This window comes from Ambystoma mexicanum, chromosome 6q, assembly GCF_040938575.1.
Source record: "Ambystoma mexicanum isolate Mex_15411 chromosome 6q, UKY_AmexF1_1, whole genome shotgun sequence".
NCBI classification, from domain to species: Eukaryota; Metazoa; Chordata; class Amphibia; order Caudata; family Ambystomatidae; genus Ambystoma; species Ambystoma mexicanum.
Window position 1 is genome coordinate 1,639,167,144 of NC_090937.1, and position 20,977 is coordinate 1,639,188,120.

The following is a 20,977-nucleotide window of genomic DNA, read 5'->3' on the forward strand; positions in this document are numbered from 1 at the left end:
CCCCATCGTGTCATGTGACACCGGCTTCAGATGTAACATCAAGGGAATCAAAATGAGGGGTCATCAACGGGTCCAGATTGAGGAAATGAGAAGAGTAGCCACCTTTCTAAAATGCCAAACTGCCATCACACATTGGCAACTTTGGTGTGTTTGTTTTGGGGTTTTCTTGCAGAATGAAATATCAATGAAAAGAATTTAAAAAATGTATATTGCAAGATCGGTAACAATGGTCCATCAGGCGAGCATTACTGCAAACGATAGACCCATCAGGCAGGTTTTATAGGTAACAGTATGATATGAATAATATGAATAATGGCCTGATAAAGTGGCAGTAACACACATTTTGAAAGGTGTTTATTTTGCCTTTGTCTACAACATATAAAAAACACAATGCACAGTCTTAAGGTACATATTTTCATAGTTAAAAACAGCATTTTCTGTGCGTGTAAATGAAAGAAACAGAAAGTTGTTAGATAAATAACAATGGCAGGGCCAGCCTTCTGGGCTCCGAAGTCTGCCTTGCTCTTACTCATCATCTCCATGTCCCATGACTGCATCAGGAATGTGTACTCTTTCCAGCATACATGTCCAGAGACCCTAGCACTTAAGGACTCTTATTGTGTTGCAGGTTTTGCTCCTACCTGCACTAATGTCTTGGTTACTGTTCCCCTTCGTCCTCTCTTGCAATTATCTGGTTTTAATATTGCAAGGCTGCGAGGACCAGCCCCCTCCATCTTGTCCTTCTCCTTTCTACTATTCCAATTTAATTCCAATGAAGTGACAGGATTACAGATGGTGCAGTATAAATATCCAATAAATACATGTTTTCCGATAGAGAAATTAGGAAAGAACAATTGGGAGCACATCATAAGAATAAGGACATAACCAGTGTGGCACTAACAGAAATACCTTGTGGGAAGAAAAACTGTATGTTGAAGCATTAGGAATTATTAGGAATTATTAATTTTGTGAACAATGAACAGCTCATCACAATAGTAAGGGACATTTTAAAAGAAAATTCTAAAGCAAGGGACCTTTTACCAACAAGGATTCTTATGTCAAAGTAAATTCCTTCTTTGCCAGAAGGAACTGTGCAAATCAACATACCAGTAGCACGCAAGCATCTGTTTAAACATTCAGGAAGATGCATGTACATAATTCCTTATTCTGACACCAAAATAACAGCACTGGAAGGAGCAATTCCACTCTGTTTCCCATCTGTGGCTGCCTTTGTTTCTTCTCATACTCACGCTAAACATTAGAAGGTGTGGTGATGCACATTTTTAATATGTCTGGGGTTTTCTGTCAGCACCCTCTTTAAATACAGTTGTAGTGCCCTTTTTTATCTCTTCAACCTCCTCACCTGTGGAGTCGAAATCCTCCTCAACTGGGCTGAGCGCTCGATGTGCCGTGTAGTCCTTTTCTTTTTTCCGAGGCTGAGCGTGTCTCCCACAAGAGGAAGCCACAGTGAGAGCGTGTAAATGCGCCCTGACCGTGTCCCACTCCCGGGAGGGACAAAGAGGGGGAAAAAAGCCAGAATAGGCAAAAAAAAACCTGGAACCGGCAGGTATGCGGATGGCAGCTGGGCGTGTAAGCAGATGAACAATGGGAGAAGGCAGCAACAGGACCCAGTAGGAAATGTAAACTCCAGCAGTACACAGGAAGCGAAAGTAAACAAAACCAAAGGCAGTAAGCCGGGCACGAAGGAGGGAAAGTAGGAAAGGGGGGAGAGAACAGAAGGCGGGACCGGAGAAGGACCGTGAAGAGTAAGAGAGGTGAAAGAGGAAAGGCTCGAGGAGCAAGAGGAAAACAGCGTGTAGCAAGACCGCGGCCGCGAGGAAAAGCAGCTGACCGTGGAAGGTTGCAACGCGCTGGACTATGGGAGAGGAGTGGTTAAATAACGCTACGGACACCCTAGCGGAAAAAGACTAGACCGCTTAGTGAACGTAGCGTGAGCGTGACGGAAATCAGGAAGTCCGTAAGCGGCAGCGGGGCCAAAGACGCCAGGTGAGAAAGTGGTGCATGACATTTTCAGGAACATACTATGGTTAAATTAATGACCTCATAATGCTGTCGGATGCTGATTGGCATAATTGGAATGCTGGTTTTAATTGGTTAAATGACCAGGTATATAATGATGTGTACAACAGAGGATTGCACCAGATGTTTCTCAGGTGATGGGGATGCAAGTTCCACAGTTGCAAGGCCTGAAAGCAGAGGTCCCTTTCACCCATCTCGCTCCACATGACATGTGTGGGCAGTAAGTGAGACAGGCTTGGTTTATCTCTTCAAAAGCATGGGTGGAGCAGAGTTATGGAAAGCCTGATGGAACATGCTTTATATGTAATGCACTCATCCTATGACTTGTGAGAAAGGACGTCTATTCAGGTTCTGTGATAGCCGACAGGCAGCAGCAAACTGTACTTAATGCAGCCTTTGCACTTGAATACTTGGCCTCCTAATTACACTGTTTAGGCTCGGTTCATTAAGAAATCAAAGACCCATCCACAGGCCAGACATGACAGGGGTGAGATCCTCAAGAATTAAAAAGAATGTGTGGATCTTCTCATGCTGCAATAGTTCCTTTATGTCGTTTCTAACCAGTGTGAATATTCTCATGCTGCAATAGTTCCTTTATGTGGTCTCTCACCAGTGTGAACCTTCTCATGTTGCAATAGTTCCTTTATGTGGTTCCTTTATGTGGTCCCTCACCAGTGTGAATCCTCTCATGCTGCAATAGTTCCTTTATGTGGTCTCTCACCAGTGTGAATCCTCTCATGCTGAAATGGTTCCTTTATGTGGTCTCTCACCAATGTGAATCCTCTCATGCTGCAATGGTTCCTTTATGCGGTCTCTCACCAGTGTGAACCTTCTCATGTTGCAATAGTTCCTTTATGTGGTCTCTCACCAATGTGAATCCTCTCATGCTGCAATGGTTCCTTTATGTGGTCTCTCACCAGTGTGAACCTTCTCATGTTGCAATAGTTCCTTTATGCGGTCTCTCACCAGTGTGAATCCTCTCATGCTGCAATAGTCCCTTTATGTGGTCTCTCACCAGTGTGAATCCTCTCATGCTGCAATAGTTTCTTTATGTGGTCTCTCACCAGTGTGAATCCTCTCATGCATCTATAGTTCCTTTATGTGGTCTCTCACCAGTATGAATCCTCTCATGTTGCAATGGTTCCTGTATGTAGTTTCAAACCAGTGTGAATCCTGTCATGCTGCAATAGTTCCTTTATGTGGTCTCTCACCCGTTTGAATCCATTCATGCTGCAATAGTTCCTTCATGTGGACTTTCACCAGTGTGAATCGCCTCATGTTACAATGTTTCCTTTATGTGGTCTCTCAACAGTGTGAATTTTGTCATGCTGCAATAGTTCCTTTATGTCGTCTCTCACCAGTGTGAATCCTCTCATGCTGCAATAGTTCCTTTATGTGGTCTCTCACCCGTGTGAATCCTCTCATGCTGCAATAGTCCCTTTATGTGGTCTTTCACCAGTGTGAGTCCTCTCATGCTGCAATAGTCCCTTTATGTGGTCTCTCACCAGTGTGAATCCTCTCATGCTGCAATGGTTCCTGTATGTAGTTTCTAACCAGTGTGAATCCTGTCATGCTGCAATAGTTCCTTTATGTGGTCTCTCACCAGTTTGAATCCTCTCATGCTGCAATAGTTCCTTCATGTGGTCTTTCACCAGTGTGAATCGCCTCATGTCACAATGTTTCCTTTATGTGGTCTCTCAACAGTGTGAATTTTCTCATGCTGCAATGGTTCTTTTATGTGGTCTCTCAACAGTGTGAATTTTCTCATGCTGCAATGGTTCTTTTATGTGGTCTCTCACCAGTGTGAAACGTCTCATGTGGCATTAGTTCCTTCATGTGGTCTCTCACCAGTGTGAATCCTCTCATGCTGCAATAGTTCCCAATAGTTCCTTTCTGTGATCTCTCACCAGTGTGAATCCTCTCATGCTGCAATAGTTCCCAATAGTTCCTTTCTGTGATCTCTCACCAGTGTGAATCCTCTCATGCTGCAATAGTTCCCAATAGTTCCTTTCTGTGATCTCTCACCAGTGTGAATCCTCTCATGCTGCAATAGTTCCCAATAGTTCCTTTCTGTGATCTCTCACCAGTGTGAATCCTCTCATGCTGCAATAGTTCACGTATGTGCTCTCTCACCAGTGTGAATCCTCTAATGCTGCAATATTTGCAATATGTGGTTTCTCCTGAGTGTGTCCTAATATTTTGCATGAACGCACTGTCACATTTAGATTATTTGTTCCGGTTTCACCTTAGTATGATTTATCTGATGCTGACCAAGGATGTCCTCAATGTGACAGTACTTCTCTGCTTGACAGCCTTGTTACATTAACTTTTGAAAAGTTTGCCACCTCTGTGAATTCTCTGTTGCTGTACTATGATTTGCTTCACAATGAAGGCCTTGTGACATTCAGAATATTTATATGGCTTCTCACTAGAATGAGTTATCAGATGCTACAAAAGAGCATTACTATGCGTGAAGGGCTTGTCCCATTAAGAAGATGTATGTGGCTTCTCACTAGAATGAGTTTTCTGATGCTACAAGCGAGCATTTCTAGGCGTGAAACACTTCTCACATGAAGAAGATGTATGTGGTTTCTCGCTAGTATGAGGTGTCTGATGCACAAATAGATTCACATTTTCTTAAAATATGTATATGGGTTCAAATCAGTGCAGTTATCCTGGTCTACCAACAGACTACAAAAAGCCCTTGTTACATTTAAACTATTCATGTTTTCTCATCAATGGGATTTAGCTAATGGTGCACCAGTGTTTCCTTTTCAATTAATGTCTTGTCACAGTGTGGACATGTATGTTGTAACTCACTAGGGTACATTTCCTGGTAATACTAGAAACCAATTTTAAGCATGCAAGTCTTGTCACATTCAAAACATTTAGATTGTTTTCTACCAGTGTAATTTCTCTGATGTGCATAAGAAGCACATTTTGTAATGAGAGCCTTGTCACATTGTGTCACATTCTATACAATCTATACATTTAAATGATTTCACCAGTGTGAAATCTCCGATGTACCAATAGGTCCCGCTTTGTAATGAAAGCCTTCCCACATTCATAACATGTATATGGTTTCATACCAGTGTGATGTCTCTGATGTACCAACAGAGCACACTTTTGCATGTAAGACTTGTCACATTCTGAACATGTATATGGTTTCTCACCAGTGTGAATTCTCTCGTGTTGCGACAGGTGATCTTTTCGCTTGAAAGCCTTGTCACATTCTGAACATTTATATGGTTTCTCGCCAGTGTGCTTTCTTTGATGTACCAATAGATCACCCTTTTGAATGAATGCCTTGTCACACTCTGAACATTTATAAGGTTTCACACCAGTGTGATTTCTCTGATGTACTGATAGTTCACTTTTTGCAACAAAAGCCTTGTCACACTCTGAACACTTATATGGTTTCTCACCAGTGTGATTTCTCTGATGTATTGATAGCTCACTCTTTGTAATGAATGCCTTGTCACATTCTGAACATTTATATGGTTTCACACCAGTGTGAGTTCTCTCATGTTGCAACAGATTACATTTTCTCTTAAAAGCCTTGTCACATTCTGAACATGTATATGGGTTCTCACCAGTGTGCTTTCTTTGATGTACCAATAGATCACCCTTTTGAATGAATGCCTTATCACACTCTGAACATTTATATAGTTTCTCATCAGTGTGAATTCTCTCATGTTGAGACATATTACATTTTGTCTTAAAAGCCTTGTCACATTCCGAACATTTATATGGTTTCTCACCAGTGTGCTTTCTTTGATGTACCAATAGTTCACCCTTTTGAATGAAGGCCATGTCACACTCTGAACATTTATATGGTTTCTCATCAGTGTGAATTCTCTCATGTCGTGACAGATGATGTTTTTGCTTGAAAGCCTTAACACATTCCGAACATGTGTATGGTTTCTCATCATTGTGAATTCTCTTGTGTTGCAACAGATGACCTTTTTGCTTGAAAGCCTTATCACATGATAAACATTTATATGGTTTCTCCCCAGTGTGATTTCGTTGATGAACCAACAGAGCATCCTTTCTAATGAATGCCATGTCACATTCTGAACATTTGTATAATTTCTCGCCAGTGTGAGTTCTTTGATGTTGTGCCAGGTTTTGCTTCGTAACAAAAGCCTTGCCACATTCTGCACATCTATATGGTTTCTCGCCAGTGTGATTTCTCTGATGTACTGATAACTCACCCTTTGTAATGAAAGCCTTGTCACATTCTGAACATTGATATGGTTTCCCCCCACTGTGAATTCTCTCATGTTGCGACAGATGTCCCTTTCGCTTGTAAGCCTTATGACATTGTGAACATTTATATGGTTTCTCACCAGTGTGATTTCTCTGATGTATTAATAGCTGACCTTTTGCAATGAAAGCCTTGTCACATTCTGAACATTTATATGGTTTTTCATCAGTGTGAATTCTCTCATGTTGCGACAGATGACATTTTTGCTTGAAGGCCTTGTCGCATTTTGAACATTTATATGGTTTCTCACCAGTGTGAATTCGCTGATGAACCATTAGAACACCCTTTCTAGTGAATGCCATTTCACATTCTGAACATTTATATGGTTTCTCCACAGTGTAATTTCTCGGATGCACCAATAGTGGAACCTTTTGCTTGAAAGCCTTGCCATGATCAGACAATGCATACTCACTCTCCATTTTGAGCATAGTATGTTTGAATAATTGCTCCTTAGATGCAAATCCTTTTCACGGTAAGTACATATATGTTATGTTATGTTACTTGGTATTTATATAGTGCCTTATGTATTATTGGAATGACCTCAAAGCGCTGGTAGGTTGAAGACCCTCGGGAACCGCAGTTCAAGTCAGTAGAGTGAGTGTAGTATGGTACGTGGGCACACCAGATATGTGTGCAGCTGTTGTGGTAGGACAATTCAATCTATACAGTCTTGCCCTGGGTCAGTGTGACCGACATGTTGGCATACACTAAATGACAACAATGAACATTGATTACAGGGCAGGCCGGGATAATGTACAGCACTGTTGGTGTAATAAAAAAGTCCTGTTAACCATCATATATTCGGGGCACAATTTCCAGCCTTGTGGCTTGTGAGTCTTTGGATGCAGCGGTGGGATCATCAACATTTCCAACAGACTAAGACTGCAACGGGGATACCATTGAGTCTAAAGGATTTGCACTGCAGCAGCCACATCAGCCAAGTGTTGTGGACCTTTCAACATGATGCAGCGATCCAGGATCTTCACTTGGGGCAAAGGCTTTCAGCACAGGTGCATTCAATGTAGGTACTCCAATGGGACCTCCAAGTGGCAGTCAAAGTCATCCCCGTTCTCCATTCGCCCCAGAGTGGACTCAATGGAGTAGCCTTGAATGGGTATTTTGTATGAAAGGTTAGTCAGTGTTGGTGCGTTCATCTTTAAGTTTGGAATCTGCAAAGAAGACTTTATGCAGATATGGAGAGGACATTCTTTGACCGGCATTTTCATAAAGCAGTTTGCTTTGTTTGATTCTTGCTCCTTTTTTTGCCCTGTGAAAGTGAAAAAGGAAATTTAGAATTACATAAACTAAAATGGTGGATGGCATACGCAGAATAGAGAATTATTGTGACCCGTTGACATGCAACTAGGATTAATGCAGGCACAAAGATAATGTGACACAGTGAGCATGCACATGTCCCAAATTGATACACATGTCAACATGCTGGTGTCCCATACTCCAACAGCGTGTATAACACACACACCAAGCTAAGTGTGACCCACTGTGCCACATCATGGATTGACTCGGCCAGTCTCTAGCCACTCTTATCTGGGTTTGGAGTGACGGTAGGGTCCACTGTTTCTTTTCACCACAGTGTCCTATAATAAAGTCAGGTTCATGGATTTAGTGCCAGGGAAAGAGACCAAGTGAAAAGGCAGTTTGGTTGCTACTTTGGAGAAAGACCAGGGCACATGGTATGCTAGGAAGATATCTCATTACTCCATAAGAACGAGACTTTCAGGTCCTTCTGAAGAAGAATAGTACTGGAGAATGAACAAACACAAATTACTCACAACTAACCATACTTGGAGCATAACATGCTATAGGGTTTACTAAAGAGCACACTTGCACCATGTGTTTCAACACATTCCCACAAATACAGAGTTATTACTACATAGGTACATTGGTATATATCACTCTGTTGCTTCTTATCTAAGTTTGCAGTATGAAAGCCCAGATAAATATACAAAAAAAGATATATATTTCTATTGCATCACTTCTAGATGTTGTTCCTAAGCTAACTAGTCTTGTCTATCCCACAGGAAAGTACTACAAAGCTGCCAACAATTTCAAGCACTGTAATGGGTTATGCCGGTACAGAAGAATTCATGCTGTGGGTAGATCTCTGTCTTCGGCTGGGGCCACCCTCTGGAAGAGCCTCCCTGCCACTCTAAAACTTGAGGAGAACCATCTCCGGTTCTGGAAGCACCTCAAGACCTTCCTCTTTTCTTCTGCCTTTGCTCCCCCTCTCCCCTGCTGATCTGTTCTCTCTTGGCACCATGCTCCTGGCCCCCCTCTGTCCTCCGGGCCCAGGTACCTGCTCACCCTGCACCCTCCCGCACTGCCTCCTGGCCACCCCTTGCACTGGGGTCTGTATCTGTACCCATACAGCCTCCCCCCCATTTTCTTCCTGCACTTATCAGACATACCCTGCCTGCTGCCTTAAACCTAGCACTTGCAAATTGCTGGCTGCACTACCACTGTTTGTTGCCTTTATTATTTATTTATTGTTATTTATCTGTTTCTCCTCTGCTTCGCACTTTCCACTGCTCCCCCCTTCCATGCACTTTTCTCCTCCCCCTCTCCCATGCACTTGCACGTTCTCAATGTCACTGGGCATAGTAAAATCGCCGTTTTGTTCTCCCCTGTTCCCCTCCCTTGCCTTGTCGCGCTCTGAAACACCTGTGTACGAGCGCAATAGAAATAAAATATCAATATCAACCAGACATGTTCATCAACGCTCTTGGGCAAGGGTGAGGAGAAACTAGGCATTGTGAAACTAGGTACAGAAGAATTCATTCATTCAGTACTAATGACTGAATTAGTACAACATGGTGCATGAATGAAGCCTTTGTAGGAACAGGAGAAGCATCAAGGACGGACATGCACAAGTGAAAACAAGCCTATCATGCGACGCCCAGTCGGGCACCCACAACTCATTCAGGAGCGAACAGCCAAAATGTCAGGTCGGATGACATCTATAACCCTGATCACATCTTGATCTCAGTTGTGAAACCAGCACAGAACTAGCAGGAGCCGTCAGTATACCCAATAACCCAATTTGCAATTGCAGACACCATTCCACAGCAGCAAAGCTCTAGGGCTAAAGCAAATAAGAGCACCTTACTGATCGGACACTTTGTCATCTTCGAAAAAACGTTATGTTTGTTTAATATGTTTTGGGAGGAACATTGTGCTTCAGTACGGCTCTGGAAAGACCCATGGAAGCTCTGACTTGCATAAGAGCAGAGTCATATATAATCACTGCATGAAAAACAAGAGCCTGCTTCCAATCGATCAACTGGGAGAATAAACACCAAACTGAGACCACGTGTGTTATGTCTGTGCCTCTATTTTTCTGCCTCACTAGACCTGCCACAGTAAAGCCTCATCGCATGGCTGCACTTTTGAATCAAAAACAAGATGTTTAAGGTCTCCCTGAAACAGGTCTGTGTGGCTCAATGAAGCTTGACGGCTCTGCAACAAAGCAATAAGGGATGAGCAGCAGTAGTGCCAGTCCTTCAGCATGCACATGCAAAGGGAGCACCAGCATGCCACTTCATAGTCAGAACCCTCACTGTTAGCAGCAGCTTCCACGATAGGAGTGGTCATGTGGTCTGAAGCTTTGAGGGGGTCAGTCTTGTGTGAGGGTAAGTACTTATGGTCAGGTTGTGTCTGTGTCATCTGTCTCAGGGGTGAGGAGGGTTAGGTGCTTGTGGCCAGGGTGGGTTTGAACTACCCATTGAGGAGCGAGGACAGTGAATTGCTTGTGGTGAAGTTGCTACCAGTGTGAGGTGTGAGGAGGGTCAGGTGAGTGTCCTTGTGCTACTTGTGTGATGAGTCAGGAGGGGCAGGTGTGTGCAGTCAGGAATCTGAGGCCCTGTGTGAAGATAGTCAGGGTCTGTGCTACCTGTGTGAGGAGTGTAGAGGTCAGGTGCATGTGGACAGGCTGTGTTTCTTCTACCTGTGTGAGGAGTGAGGAGGATCGGGTACTTCAAGTCAGGTTGCATTTGTGCTACCTGTGTGGGGGTCAGGTGCATGTGGCCAGTTTGTGTCTGTTCTACATGTGTAAGTAGTGTGGGGGTCAGGTGATTGTGGCTACGCTACTGGTTACATGGCCACTCTCTGAACCAAACGGGCACCAAGCCCCTTCATGACCAGTAGCCCCGTGCACTGACTCTGGGCCTACCACGCGCTTATGGACTGTATCTGCAACCCTACAGTACACTGCCTCCTTAAACTCACTTGAGCCGGCCACCTCGGCGGCACTTACTGAAGCTTTGCCTTTTGCACTCTCCCCCTTGCATCCACCTGCCACTTCTCCTCTCCCTTCCTCCTCACACCTGCACGATCTGAATGACACAAGGCCTAGTAAGATTGTTTGTTTTGTCCCTGCTTAGTCTCCCCTGCCTTGTCTTGTCGCGCCTAGAAACACTTGTGTACAGGTGCGTTATAAATGACTTATCATATCATATCATTGTGTGAGCATGTGATATCTGTGAGAAGAGTAAGGATGGCCAGGTGCTTGTGGCCAGGGTGGGTCTGTGCTACCGGTGTAGGGGGTGTGGAGGTCAGGTGCATGTGGAGGTGTTGGAACTACTCTACCTGTGTTAGGAGTGAGGAGGGGCCGGTGCTTGTGATCACATTGGGTCTGTTCTACCACTATGTGGAGTGAGGAGGGTCAGGTGCCTGTGCCCAGTGTGCGCTTGTGCTACCTGTGTGAGGTGTCAAGAGGGGCAAGTGTGAACGTTTCAGGGTCTGTGGCTCTGTGTGAGGAGGATCAGGTGCTTATGGCAGTGTGGGTCTGTGACCCCTGTGCGAGGGCAGAGGAGGGTCAAGCGACTGTGGCCAGGGTGGGTCTATAGTTCCTACGTAAGAGGTGAGGAGGTCAGATGCATGTGGCCAGATTCGATCTATTCTTCCTGTGTGAGGAATGAGGAGAGTCAGGCTCATGTGGCAAGAGTGTGCTTATTTGTAACTAACGCCTAGATGCCTGAGGTTGGAGGAGCGTAACGTGACTGAGGTCAGGCTGGGTCTGTGCTTCCTGTCTAAGAAGTGAGGATGGTCAGGTTGGGTCTGTGCTACCTGTGTGGGGAGTGTAGAGGTAAGGTGCATGTGGCCAGGTTGGGTTTCTTCTACCTGTGTGAAGGGTGGGGCGGGCCAGGTATTTATGTTTATTTGTTTGTTTGTTTATTTATTTATTGTGCGCGCCGGACCCAAAGGTATCAGGGCGCAGGTGAAAAGAGTATATACAGCTTAGTTACAGATGTTACAGTGCAAAAGGTAAGAGCAGTTTCCTCTGAGTTACAGGATGAGGATCAAAGCAGTATATATCAGCAGTAGTGGAATGCTTGTGTATACAACATGTCATTATTAACAAACATTTACATATTAGCATATCTATATCAAAGTATAATATATGTAAGTAAAGGCTGTGTTAGTGCAGTAGATGTGAGTGTAGGTTACATATCTTTCACTATAAGCCATTTAATTGTGTTTGTTCTGAATTTGATAAACGTTTGGTCAGATCTGAGTGTGTGTGATAGGGAGTTCCAGAGTTGTGCTGCTCTAACTGGGAAACTGGACCCTCCAATGGTGGACAGTTTAAATCTTGGCACTTGGAGACCATTAGGGTTGGCTGTTCTAGATGGTCTGATGGGGTTTTTTCTGATAAATCATTCAGTTAGGTAACAAGGGGCTTTATTGTTTAAGCATTTGTGGATGAGGCAGACCGATTTGAGATTGATTTTTTCTTGGGTGGAGAGCCATTTATAGTTCTTTCTTATTTCAGATATATGTGCTCTTCTAGGAATGCTTAAGACGGCCTTGAGAGCATTATTTTGGAGCACTTGTATTCTGTTGATGGATTGTTTGTTTGCCCCTATGTAGAGAGCATTACAATAATCAAGTTTTGATAGGATGAGTGCTCTAGATAGGATTAAACAACTGTCAGCTGACAGGAATAGTTTTCCGGCCCGTATTCATTTGCAGTTGTAAGCTGTAGAGGAAACCAGTGAGTTTACCTGTTTGGTAAGAACTAAGGTTGAGTCGAGGTAAAAACCTAAGGTTTTTACTTCTCTGGCGACCTTGATAGTATTCCCATCAATAATGAACGCAGAGTAGTTAGGGTTAAGTTTGGTGATGCGAACTGCGGTACCCAGGATGATGAGCTCTGTTTTGTCATCGTTCAGACACAGGCCATGGTTGGCCATCCATGCCTGAACGATGCTATAGACTCTATTCACCATAGTCAGATCTTCCTCATAGTCCCCTGTGAGTGATAGGAGAATCTGGGTATCGTCTGTGTAGTTGGTATAAGTGATACCCAGATTGTCAAGATCGTCAAAGAGTGGCTAGCTGAAGATATTAGAGCATGGGTGCACAACATACGGCCCGCGGGCCAGTTGCGGCCCGCCATGCTCTTTTGTCCGGCCCGCGAGGCACAAAGACTTTCCGGCCGCCCTCCATTAGGAAAGTCTTTGTTGTCTTCCGGGCCGGACAAAACACTGGCCGTCATTGGCTCAGCACACATGCACCACGTTGCTCCTACGAGCCACGTAGTGTGTGTGTGCTGACCCAATGGAGGGCCAGCACTACGGCTGGCGTGGTCCATAAGGCTTGATGCCGGAAGGCATTTCAGCCTTGGACCACGCCAGCCGTAGTACGATTCCAGCGTTCCTGCTTACCTGCCGCTTACCTGCCTTCCAGCACGTCTCGGGTAAGTGGTCTGTTTGCGTTTGTGTGTCGGGTCTGTTTTACTTTATGTTTGTGTGTGTATGTTGCGATGGGGGGGTGTCGGATGTGTATGAATGTTGGAATTTGAATGTATTTTGTGTGTGTGTGTTGAGATGCGGGGATGGGTGTCGGATGTGTATGAATGTTGGAATTTGAATGTATTTTGTGTGTGTGTTGAGATGCGGGGGTGGGTGTCGGATGTGTATGAATGTTGGAATTTGAATGCATTTTATGTGTATGTTGAGATGCGGGGGTGGGGGGGTGTCGGATGTGTATGAATGTTGGAATTTGAATGTATTTTGTGTGTGTGTTGAGATGCGGGGGTGGGTGTCGGATGTGTATGAATGTTGGAATTTGAATGCATTTTATGTGTATGTTGAGATGCGGGGGTGGGGGGTGTCGGATGTGTATGAATGTTTTGATTTGAATGTTTTTTGTGTGCTGAGTTGGGGGGGTGGGGGTTCGGGTCTGTATGGGTGCATGTTTGTGTGTGTGCTGAGTTGGGGTTGGGGGGGTTCGGGTCTGTGTGTGCTGATTTGGGGGGTGGGGGTTTAGGTCTGTATGGGTGCATGTGTGTGTGCTGAGTTGGTGGGTGGGGGGTTCGGGTCTGTATGGGTGCATGTGTGTGTGCTGAGTTGGGGGGTGGGGGTCCGGGTCTGTAAGGGTGCATGTGTGTGTGCTGGGGTGGGGGGTTCGGGTCTGTAAGGGTGCATGTGTGTGTGCTGAGTTAGGGGGTGGGGGGTTCGGGTCTGTACGGGTGCATGTGTGTGTGCTGAGTTGGGGGTGGGGGGTTCGAGTCTGTATGGGTGCATGTGTGTGTGCTGAGTTGGGGGGTGGGGGGTTCGGGTCTGTATGGGTGCATGTGTGTGTGCTGAGTTGGGGGGTGGGGGTTCGGGTCTGTAAGGGTGCATGTGTGTGTGCTGAGTTGGGGGGTGGGGGTTCGGGTCTGTAAGGTTGCATGTGTGTGTGTGCTGAGTTGGGGGGTGGGGGGTTCGGGTCTGTAAGGGTGCATGTGTGTGTGCTGAGTTGGGGGGTGGGGTTCGGGTCTGTAAGGGTGCATGTGTGTGTGCTGAGTTGGGGGGTGGGGGGTTCGGGTCTGTAAGGGTGCATGTGTGTGTGCTGAGTTGGTGGGTGGGGGGTTCGGGTCTGTATGGGTGCATGCTTGAGAATGTGTGTGCTGAGTTGGGGGGTGGGGGGTTCGGGTCTGTAAGGGTGCATGTGTGTGTGCTGAGTTGGGGGGTGGGGGTTCGGGTCTGTAAGGGTGCATGTGTGTGTGCTGAGTTGGGGGGTGGGGGGTTCGGGTCTGTAAGGGTGCATGTGTGTGTGCTGAGTTGGTGGGTGGGGGGTTCGGGTCTGTATGGGTGCATGTGTGTGTGCTGAGTTGGGGGTGGGGGGTTCGAGTCTGTTTGGGTGCATGTGTGTGTGCTGAGTTGGGGGGGTGGGGGGTTCGGGTCTGTATGGGTGCATGTGTGTGTGCTGAGTTGGGGGGTGGGGGTTCGGGTCTGTAAGGGTGCATGTGTGTGTGCTGAGTTGGGGGGTGGGGGGTTCGGGTCTGTAAGGGTGCATGTGTGTGTGCTGAGTTGGTGGGTGGGGGGTTCGGGTCTGTATGGGTGCATGCTTGAGAATGTGTGTGCTGCGTTGGGGGCGGGGGGTTCGGGTCTGTATGGGTTCATGCTTGAGAATGTGTGTGCTGCGTTGGGGGCGGGGGTTCGCGTCTGTATGGGTGCATGCTTGAGAGTGTGTTTGGGGTATAGTGTTTGGTTGGGGGTGAGGGGGCCATGGGGCATAGTGTTTGGTTTGGGTGAGGGGGCCATGGGGCATAGTGTTTGGTTGGGGGTGAGGGATAGGGGGCATAGTGTTTGGTTGGGGGGTGAGGGACAGGGGGCATAGTGTTTGGTTGGGGGTGAGGGACAGGGGGCATAGTGTTTGCTTGGTGGGTGAAGGACAGGGGGCATAGTGTTTGCTTGGTGGGTGAGGGACAGGGGGCATAGTGTTTGCTTGGTGGGTGAGGGACAGGGGGCATAGTGTTTGCTTGGTGGGTGAGGGACAGGGGGCATAGTGTTAAGTTGGGGGTGGGAGCCATGGGGCATAGTGTTTGGTTGGGGGTGAGGGGGCCATGGGGCATAGTGTTTGGTTGGGGGTGAGGGACAGGGGGCATAGTGTTTGGTTGGGGGTGGGGGCCATGGGGCATAGTGTTTGGTTGGGGTGGGGGCCATGGGGCATAGTGTTTGGTTGGGGGTGAGGGGCCCATGGGGCATAGTGTTTGGTTGAGTGTGAGGGGCAGGGGGCATAGTGTTTGCTTGGGGGGTGAGGGACAGGGGGCATAGTGTTTGGTTGGGAGCCATGGGGCATAGTGTTTGGTTGGGGGTTAGGGGGGTGAGGGGGCCATGGGGCATAGTGTTTGGTTGGGGGTGAGGGACAGGGGGCATAGTGTTTGCTTGGGGGTGAGGGACAGGGGGCATAGTGTTTGGTTGGGAGCCATGGGGCATAGTGTTTGGTTGGGTGTGAGGGACAGGGGGCATAGTGTTTGCTTGGGGGTGAGGGACAGGGGGCATAGTGTTTGGTTGGGGTTGGGAGCCATGGGGCATAGTGTTTGGTTGGGGGTTAAGGGGTGAGGGGGCCATGGGGCATAGTGTTTGGTTGGGGTGAGGGACAGGGGGCATAGTGTTTGCTTGGGGGGTGAGGGACAGGGGGCATAGTGTTTGGTTGGGGTGGGGGTCATGGGGCATAGTGTTTGGTTGGGGGTGAGGGGCCCATGAGGCATAGTGTTTGGTTGGGGGTTAGGGGGGTGAGGGGGCCATGGGGCATAGTGTTTGGTTGGGGGTGGGGGCCATGGGGCATAGTGTTTGGTTGGGGGTGAGGGGGCCCATGGGGCATAGTGTTTGGTTGGGGGTGAGGGGGCCATGGGGCATAGTGTTTGGTTGGAGGAGGGAGCCATGGGGCATAGTGTTTGGTTGGGGGTTAGGGGGGTGAGGGGGCCATGGGGCATAGTGTTTGGTTGGGAGTGAGGGACAGGGGGCATAGTGTTTGCTTGGGGTGAGGGACAGGGGGCATAGTGTTTGGTTGGGGGTGGGGGCCATGGGGCATAGTGTTTGCTTGGGGGTGAGGGACAGGGGGCATAGTGTTTGGTTGGGGGTGGGGGCCATGGGGCATAGTGTTTGGTTGGGGTGGGGGCCATGGGGCATAGTGTTTGGTTGGGGGTGAGGGACAGGGGGCATAGTGTTTGATTGGGGGGTGAGGGACAGGGGGCATAGTGTTTGGTTGGGGGTGGGGCCATGGGGCATAGTGTTTGGTTGGGGTGGGGGCCATGGGGCATAGTGTTTGGTTGGGGGTGAGGGGCCCATGGGGCATAGTGTTTGGTTGGGGGTGAGGGGCCCATGGGGCATAGTGTTTGGTTGGGGGTGAGGGGGCCCATGGGGCATAGTGTTTGGTTGGGGGTGAGGGGGCCATGGGGCATAGTGTTTGGTTGGGGATGGGAGCCATGGGGCATAGTGTTTGGTTGGGGGTGAGGGGACCATGGGGCATAGTGTTTGGTTGGGGATGGGAGCCATGGGGCATAGTGTTGCACTCCAAGAGTGAACTCAATAATAAAGCTAAAACAGGCACAGTTAGGAGATGTACATCCTTTGCTTTTTTGAGGAAACCTGACTCAACGAAGGCCATACTCCTCTTGGGTAACCCTAACAGCAAACTATAGCAGTCCAAAATAACGGAATGTCCAATCAAGGGTCAATAAAATATATATAATTTAATTAAATAGACGATATACAATAACTAAATCGAAATAAATGATAGCAATGGAAAATGTGTAGTACAAAATGTAAGTTTGAAATGCAATAAAAATCGTTACCCCTCAAAAACATCTTTTTCCATGTGTTTTATACAAATTGGGGGTTGAAAAAGCCTCCTGACATGTCCCGCCTACCGCCCCGCCCACTTTTACTTTTCGGCCCACTATAGCCCTCATGTAAGGTACTTTCGGCCCTCTGTCAAAATCAGTTGTGCACCCCTGTTATAGAGTGTTGGCGAGACGCAATATCCCTGGGGCACTCCACAAGTAATAGGTATCGGATCTGCTGCGGCTAATGGGGAGAAGACCCTCATAGTTCTGTCACTGAGGAAAGACTGTATCCAGACTATAGCTTCCTTAGAGAAGTGGGCTGCTGAATCCAAATGACTGCACCGGACGTTATGATCCACCAAGTCAAAGGCAGCTGAGAGGTCTAGTAGGAGGAGGAGTGCTAATTTTCTTTCATCTTATGGTCAGAATGCATCTGTTCTACCTGTGCGGGGGTCAGGTGCATGTGGCCAGGTTAGGTTTCTACTACCTGTGTGAAGGGTGAAGAGGGCCAGGTACATATGGTCAGAGTGCATCTGTTCTACCTGTGTGGGGGGTCAGGTGCATGTGGCCAGGTTGGGTTTCTTCTACCTGTGTGAAGGGTGAGAAGGGCCAGATACTTATAGTCAGAGTGCATCTGTTCTACCTGTGTGGGGGTCAGGTGCATGTGGCCAGGTTGGGTCTGTTATACATGTGTGAGTAGTGTGGGGATCAGGTGATGCTGGCCCAGGTGGGTCTGTTGTGTGCGGTGCGTGGTGGTCTAGTGCTTGTGTCCAGTGTGGGCCTGTGATATCTGTGAGAAGAGTAAGGGTGGTGAGGGGCATGTGGCCAGGGTGAGTCTTAGCTATCTGTATGAGTAGTGTGGAGGGCCAGGTACTTGTGGCCAGGGTAGGTCTATGCTTCCTGTATGAGGAGTTTGGTGGGTCAGGTCCTGTGCAACGTGTGTGAAGAGTGACAAGGGTTAAGTGCATACCTGCCTAACCTCCAGAATTTTTCCGGAGACTCCGGAATTCTAAGCATTTCTCCGGGTCTCTGGAAAAGTCCCTCGAATCTCAGGAATTTTGAGATTCTTTCCGGGTCCCGTTCTATTCTCCACCTGATTGGCTGCCTCCAGTAGCCAATCGGGTGGAGAAGTGGGCGGGACCCGGAAACAGCGTGAAATGTTTGTGCCCACTGCCTTCATGCACCCCTATATGAGGCGCTGCTGGCGGGCAGTATTCACCGCTGATGGATAAAAGTCTATCAGCAAGAAGAAGAACAAGCGCAGTATTCACTGACTATTTTTTTTTAAGTGAGGACCTCGCAGTGCCGGCGGACTCCCGACCTAGTGTGACCTCGTTCCAGTCAGAGCGACGCCGATGCAGTAGAAAAGCAGAGGGAGCTGGCGGCGGTTACCAGTCAATTGGTCGAAAACATTTGGTCGAAAGGACAATTGGTCGACACCATTTGGTCGAATGCCAAATGGTCGAATTTTTTTTTTTTTTTTTTTTTACCCCTTTTTTGTTTTTTTTTGGGGTGGTCCCCCCCCCCAACCCCCTTTTTTTTCTTTTTTTTTTCTTTCCCCACACAAAAATCCACAAAAAAAATATATAAATAAAAAAAAAAAAATTCGACCATTTGGCATTCGACCAAATGGTGTCGACCAAATTGCAGTCGACCAATTGACAGGACACCGCCGCGAGCCTACCCAGCCTGCCTTCCGTTTGGCGTAAGACTTATGCTAAGTGCTCGTATTTTTTTTTTTTACTTTTTCCTTCCTTTCCCTCAAGCGATCCCCGACTGCCGTAATAATAGTGCTTTCCATCATTACGGCGGCGGTGCCGCGTCCATTTTGCTTAGCATAGCACTGGAAATCATTAATACAGTGCTATGGTAAGCAAAACAAAACGCCGCCGAAATAATGCTGCTTTCACTCCATGTCATTTGATTGAAAGCAGCATTATTTCAGCGGCAGTGCCGCCTTCATTTTGCTTACTAGCATTGAATGAACGGATGATTTTCAGTTCAATACTAGTAAGCAAAATGAAGGCGGCACTGCCGCCGAAATAATGTTGCTTTCAATCCAATGACATGGAGTGCAAGCAGCATTATTTCGGCAGCGCTTCATTTTAGTTACTATAGAAAACAGTGAAAATACAGTATTTCTTGTGTGTGTGTGTGTTTTAACGTGCAACGCCTATCTAAAGTGAAATGGTGGCCATGGTGTGTGGTCACTTTGCTGGGGGCATTGCCTTAGGTCTCTTACCAAAATGCAGCCGATTGAATGGGCAATGTTCACTTGGCTCAAGGCCAGATCTTTAGCCATTGTTTCTAGCCCACGAAACCTGCCCACAGTGGCTACTGGGTATGGCTTGCAGGCAGACCCCCTTGGGCACTTTGGAACTGCAAAAATGTTTCCAATGACAGCTACAACAACCGAGTTTACCTTTTTGACAGATGGGCGGGGAATGTGGGCGGAGCCATGCGCAAATGGGCGGAGTCTTGTGTGGCTGTGGGCGGGGCATAAATCTCAGGAATTTTGATTTTCAAATGTAGGCAGGTATGGTTAAGTGTTTGTGTTAAGTGCTTACGTTGTGCTGTTGCATCAACCTCAAGGGAACGAATGGAGCATTTAAAACAGTAAAGCAGGAAAAAAATAATTTAGACTTACCTAATCAAACTATTTGGAATGAAATTCCTCCCTGGTGCATGCTGCATGTATACGTGTAAAACTTGTCCTACAGCTGAGCGGGAAGGGGCTGAGTGGGGAGACAAAGAAGCCCAGACAGACGTCCAGTATCGACTCAGCCATCTTCAAATCTGCCACGGCTGGGAAGAGGTCTCCGAGTATTTCTGCTGCACAAGGTACAGACGCGGCGATAATATACAGGGCTCGTCCCGAAGAGTCACTAATTTCTAGCGCATGCGCAGGAAAGACACGACCAATAAAGTATGCGCAATAAGGACACTTGTTCACCGAGCATGCGCAACAAAGACACAGGACTGGGAGCCCGGTCAGGAAGCACACATTCACTGGAGAATGCTCGGTACAAGCGTCAGTCAGTGGAGCATGCGCATTATAAACACGATTCTCCGGCGCATGCGCAGACGAGAACACAGCTCACAGTAAATGGTAGCAACGTCGACTAGATATGTATATGCTTAGGTGTGTTAACATTGCTGTCTATTTACAGCCGCTGGTAGGATGTCCCCGGAAAGGGACCCCTAAGAAAGGCTTAGCGGCGGGTTATATAAAGTTTCACATTTCGGGATTCACTAGTCGCCTGTTAGTCATGGGCGGCGCCACTCTAGGGCTTGGGTGGGCTAAAGCCCTCCCACTTTGAGGCAGAATACAGCCCGTGGCTCTGATGACAAGAGCCGGTCCAGTTTCTCACCTCAGTGAGCAGGGTGTTTACTTAGTTTGGGTAAACGTAAAGTGGCAGAGAACATTAGTCAAGATATGAGTCCAGTAGTACTGATACCGTCGCAATGCTGTGCTGTATTTCCATTTGTTAAAAACATCTGCTTTTTTCATGTTTAGATGTATGCCAACCCTTTAATGTGAACTTCTTCCTTGACCATTCCTTATAATAATGCATTAATAACAGAGGGTTGGGCTGACGGGAGACACTTTTACCAGCAGATGGGGCTACTGCAGAGGAAGAGCAAAACCTTGTGATATTATAGTGGCCTTTTTGTGAACGGCCAAGCTGTGCAAAGCTGCTCAGTTCAAAAAATGAAAACACAACAGCAGTGCATGTACCTACTGTGTTGCTCCGGCACCGTGCTGGCTAGGAGGAGTTAAGAAGGATACACACACTGTTACTGCTGTTGTGGAGCGGGGAGTCCCTTTGTGAGCTTTCCGATTCCTATTAATTCACCCTGTCATGTGGTCTCCCTCCACCACGGTCTCCCGTGTCACATGATCATCACATCCCTACCCAACTTCGATAACAAACAAACACATTTTCTTTTCAACACATAACTGCAAACTTCATACTCGTGTCTCTACATTAGCTGCTTCTTCTATGGGACTAGGGGCTTCGCTCTCCCATGGCTTCTGGTGCGGGTGTCCTCTATACAGGGGCCCGCAGGTAGATGCCATTCAGGATAAATCACTG

At 47.2% G+C, this 20,977-nt stretch overlaps 1 protein-coding gene across 1 annotated transcript; it reads right to left on the reverse strand.

Moving 5' to 3' along the window:
- Nucleotides 1-337: 337 nt before the first annotated feature.
- Nucleotides 338-19,754, reverse strand: LOC138516940 (zinc finger protein 84-like). The gene is made up of 2 exons (XM_069632416.1): nt 19,528-19,754; nt 338-7,574 (listed from the first exon to the last, which is right to left on the reverse strand). Exon 2 carries the CDS (start codon nt 6,733-6,735, stop codon nt 5,032-5,034), a length of 1,704 nt encoding a protein of 567 aa, XP_069488517.1. The 5' UTR covers nt 6,736-7,574; nt 19,528-19,754; the 3' UTR covers nt 338-5,031.
- Between the last annotated feature and the right edge of the window lie 1,223 nt (nt 19,755-20,977).

What these genes read in the sequence shown, in the direction of transcription:
- LOC138516940 (XM_069632416.1), bottom strand. Translation starts at nt 6,735, where the DNA reads ATGCTCAAAATGGAGAGTGAGTATGCATTGTCTGATCATGGCAAGGCT.